The sequence below is a fragment of the Malus domestica genome, chromosome 02 (genome assembly GCF_042453785.1).
Source record: "Malus domestica chromosome 02, GDT2T_hap1".
Classification (NCBI taxonomy): domain Eukaryota; kingdom Viridiplantae; phylum Streptophyta; class Magnoliopsida; order Rosales; family Rosaceae; genus Malus; species Malus domestica.
In genome coordinates this window covers 33,811,116-33,813,877 of record NC_091662.1, presented here as the reverse complement: position 1 = coordinate 33,813,877, position 2,762 = coordinate 33,811,116, and the positions used below count along the sequence as shown (strand labels likewise).

Below are 2,762 nucleotides of genomic sequence, written 5' to 3'. Positions count from 1 at the left end.
CTTCAATTTGCTCTTCATTTTTTCTTGTACCAAACTACCCATTAATTTGGTTATCAATTAATGGGTAGATTGAATCAAGACTGAATGAGACAAAAAGGAAATGCACTTGCTACGTAAATTTAACGGAATGGACGAAAATGGTGTGAATCAAGACTGAACGAGACGGAAATGGCAGTTTTATAGAGAAAATAAGACTAAATGACAGTTTCAAGGGCAAATCAATTAACAAGTCCCTTCCTTTAGAGTCATCTGGTGTTGTACCTGCATATTACATCGTTGGCCTCCATAACTGTGATAGTTGTGGAGATCATAGTGAGATAGAGATAGTATATGTATATCTCTCTTTCTGCGGAATCCAGGGCACTGCATCCTGTCCACGGCCGGCGTTTTGTGTCTAAGCTAGCAAGATCAACATTTCCAACAATTTGAGACTACTGTGATTCCAGAAGGCAGCCTAATTCCAAATATCAGAATCAGTTTAGACCATCAAGCTTGGAATATACAATTTTAGGCTGGTCCTGATGCATACGAGGACCTGAACTAATTCAATACTATCTGGTTGAAAGGGGAAACTAGTAGTATGTATTTTATATCAAAATAAATTTTGAAGACTAACAAAATTTAAGACACAACGACGCTTCTCGGAGTGCAGGTCAACCTGAAGCTGGTTTTCAGATAAGAAAGTGTATATAACTAAAGCAACTAGTCAGTGGTGTAGAAGACGAACAAATCCATTTTTTTCTTGGCCATGACTCTTCCAGAGAAATATTAATCAATACCATATTAAATGGTAGTAACTCACTGAGAAATTCTTGTTCAGCATCTGGTTTTTCTTTAAAATAAAAAAAAATAAAAAAAAAGTCGTACCCAGTGCACAAGGCTCCCGCTTTACGCAGGGTCTGGGTAACAACTCTAATGAAACTGCATTACAACTCGGGAGCAGTCTCTCCATAAAATGGGGGTAAGGCTAGCCGACATTCACCTCTCCCAGACCCTGCGTAAAGCGGGAGCCTTGTGCACTGGGTACGACCTCCATTACATATATTGCACCCTCGAATTGCCCCTAAACAGAGGCTAGCCACCAGTCTGTGGAGGAAATAAATTGCACCTTCAAATCTCAAGTTGATTTCAAATAATAAAGTAGGGTATATAACTAAAGTAGCTAGACAGCGGAACGTTAAGACAAAAAAATAATTAAGACCTGAATTCATTTTCTAGTAGTTAAGAACACAAACTTACAATGCTGAGCCAAAAGTTAGCTGCTACCATTGGAAATGAACAGCACTGCATCTACGATACTACAACAAGGCGTCTCAAATTATAACGAATATCTAACCTCGTTTGACGTACATACCTCATACATCCTGGACTTCAACTCTTCCTTGATACACACTCAATAACTGAGGTACTTCATCTGTATATCTGGCCACAAACCTCTCCAAGAAGCACTTCTCCGGAGGCACCAACACAGAACCCAAACTCACATTTTCAATCCCGTTTATCAATCCTTTCAGCAACAAAACTTTAACAACCGAACACCACCTCTTATAAAATTCGCAACTTCGATTCCATGTAGACCTATTGGCAGCACACAATGCGTTTATTGCCATCACAGAAGTTGATTTTTGCAGGTTAAAACCCATTTGCTTAACCTCATCCACAAGTTGACCAAAATCTTTAGGCTTTAGTATTAAAGCTCTGGGATGACAAGTAAGCATCATAGAAATGCAGTGCTGGGGCATCCCTGATTCTCTCAAAACCTTAATATTTGGCGCAACCTTCTTGGAGTGGCCTTCCACGAGAATCCACGAGCCATGCCTGAAAACCGAAACGACCTTTTTCTGAGAAAGCATACTCCTAAGGAAATCATAAGTGGGTATAATCCGTTTCTCCAAGCTCATGGCCAAAAGCTTCGGTTCATATTGCAGTGTTGTTGCAAGGTCCTTCTTTGAAACTCCGAACGAAGCGAAAAACTCAAGCTTTGGCAGAAGGGTTTTCTCCGGATGCAATTGGAGAAGATGTGGGCATGACCTGACCATCTTCGACATCTGGGTCTCAGAGAATCCATAGTTTCTGAGAAAGGACAGAACGGAGTCTGCTGTTTTGGGGGATCGCAACTCAACCCACTTGGATGTTGAAATCGCACCTTCTGGGGACAGCCCGCATGAGTTTATGAGGTAATTGACAGTGAAATCGTGGTGGGTTTCTGAGATTTCTGAGTTGAAATGTCTGCAGAGCAGCAGATTCTGAAGAGGAAAATGTGAGGGTTTCACATCTCCAACGACAGATAGTTTTAATATGGAAGAAGAAGATTGCGGGTAACCCAATCTGAGGAGGGTGAGTGCCTTCAATTTGTAGAGCACCACCATGTTAATAGATGACCAATTTCAAATTTTGCAACTCGGATGGTGGTTTCTGGTTTTGATCAGGAGAAGATTGGCTTTTGGCTCCTTATTTTACGTTTTGCTTCAATACTGCCTGGTATTGGAAGCTGCGCAATTTAGAGGCTCCTGAGCCTTTGGATTGTTATTAAAATCCAATCCACGGCTGTCCAATTTTTTCCCCAACACTTTTCATAGCAAACCAAACTGTCGTGTAAAATTCCTAAACAAAACCCATGAATTTGTAATGTCTTAGATTAGTATATATTATCGATTGTAATTATTTTAGTTTAAGTTTATATCTTATATTCTCGATCACAAAAATAAAAAACGTTTCAGAGACATTTACTCAAGTAAGTTCGTCATGCATATGCATAATGC

At 40.0% G+C, this 2,762-nt stretch overlaps 1 protein-coding gene across 3 annotated transcripts; it reads right to left on the bottom strand.

Annotated features, from left to right (window-relative positions):
* Nucleotides 1-222: 222 nt before the first annotated feature.
* On the bottom strand, nucleotides 223-2,452 carry LOC103411141 (transcription termination factor MTERF4, chloroplastic-like). Of its 3 annotated transcripts, none has more exons than XM_029095800.2 (2): nucleotides 1,355-2,452; nucleotides 223-454 (listed from the first exon to the last, which is right to left on the bottom strand). In XM_029095800.2, the coding sequence occupies exon 1, from the start codon at nucleotides 2,367-2,369 to the stop codon at nucleotides 1,356-1,358; it is 1,014 nt and encodes a 337-aa protein (XP_028951633.1). In that variant the 5' UTR covers nucleotides 2,370-2,452; the 3' UTR covers nucleotides 223-454; nucleotide 1,355. The 3 variants fall into 3 exon arrangements, 2 of the variants coding, with proteins under 2 accessions (XP_028951633.1, XP_008348017.1); XM_008349795.4 differs by lacking the exon at nucleotides 223-454 and adding an exon at nucleotides 1,029-1,086; XR_003770002.2 differs by lacking the exon at nucleotides 223-454 and adding an exon at nucleotides 1,031-1,086 and having other exon boundaries at nucleotides 1,240-2,452.
* Nucleotides 2,453-2,762: the final 310 nt, after the last annotated feature.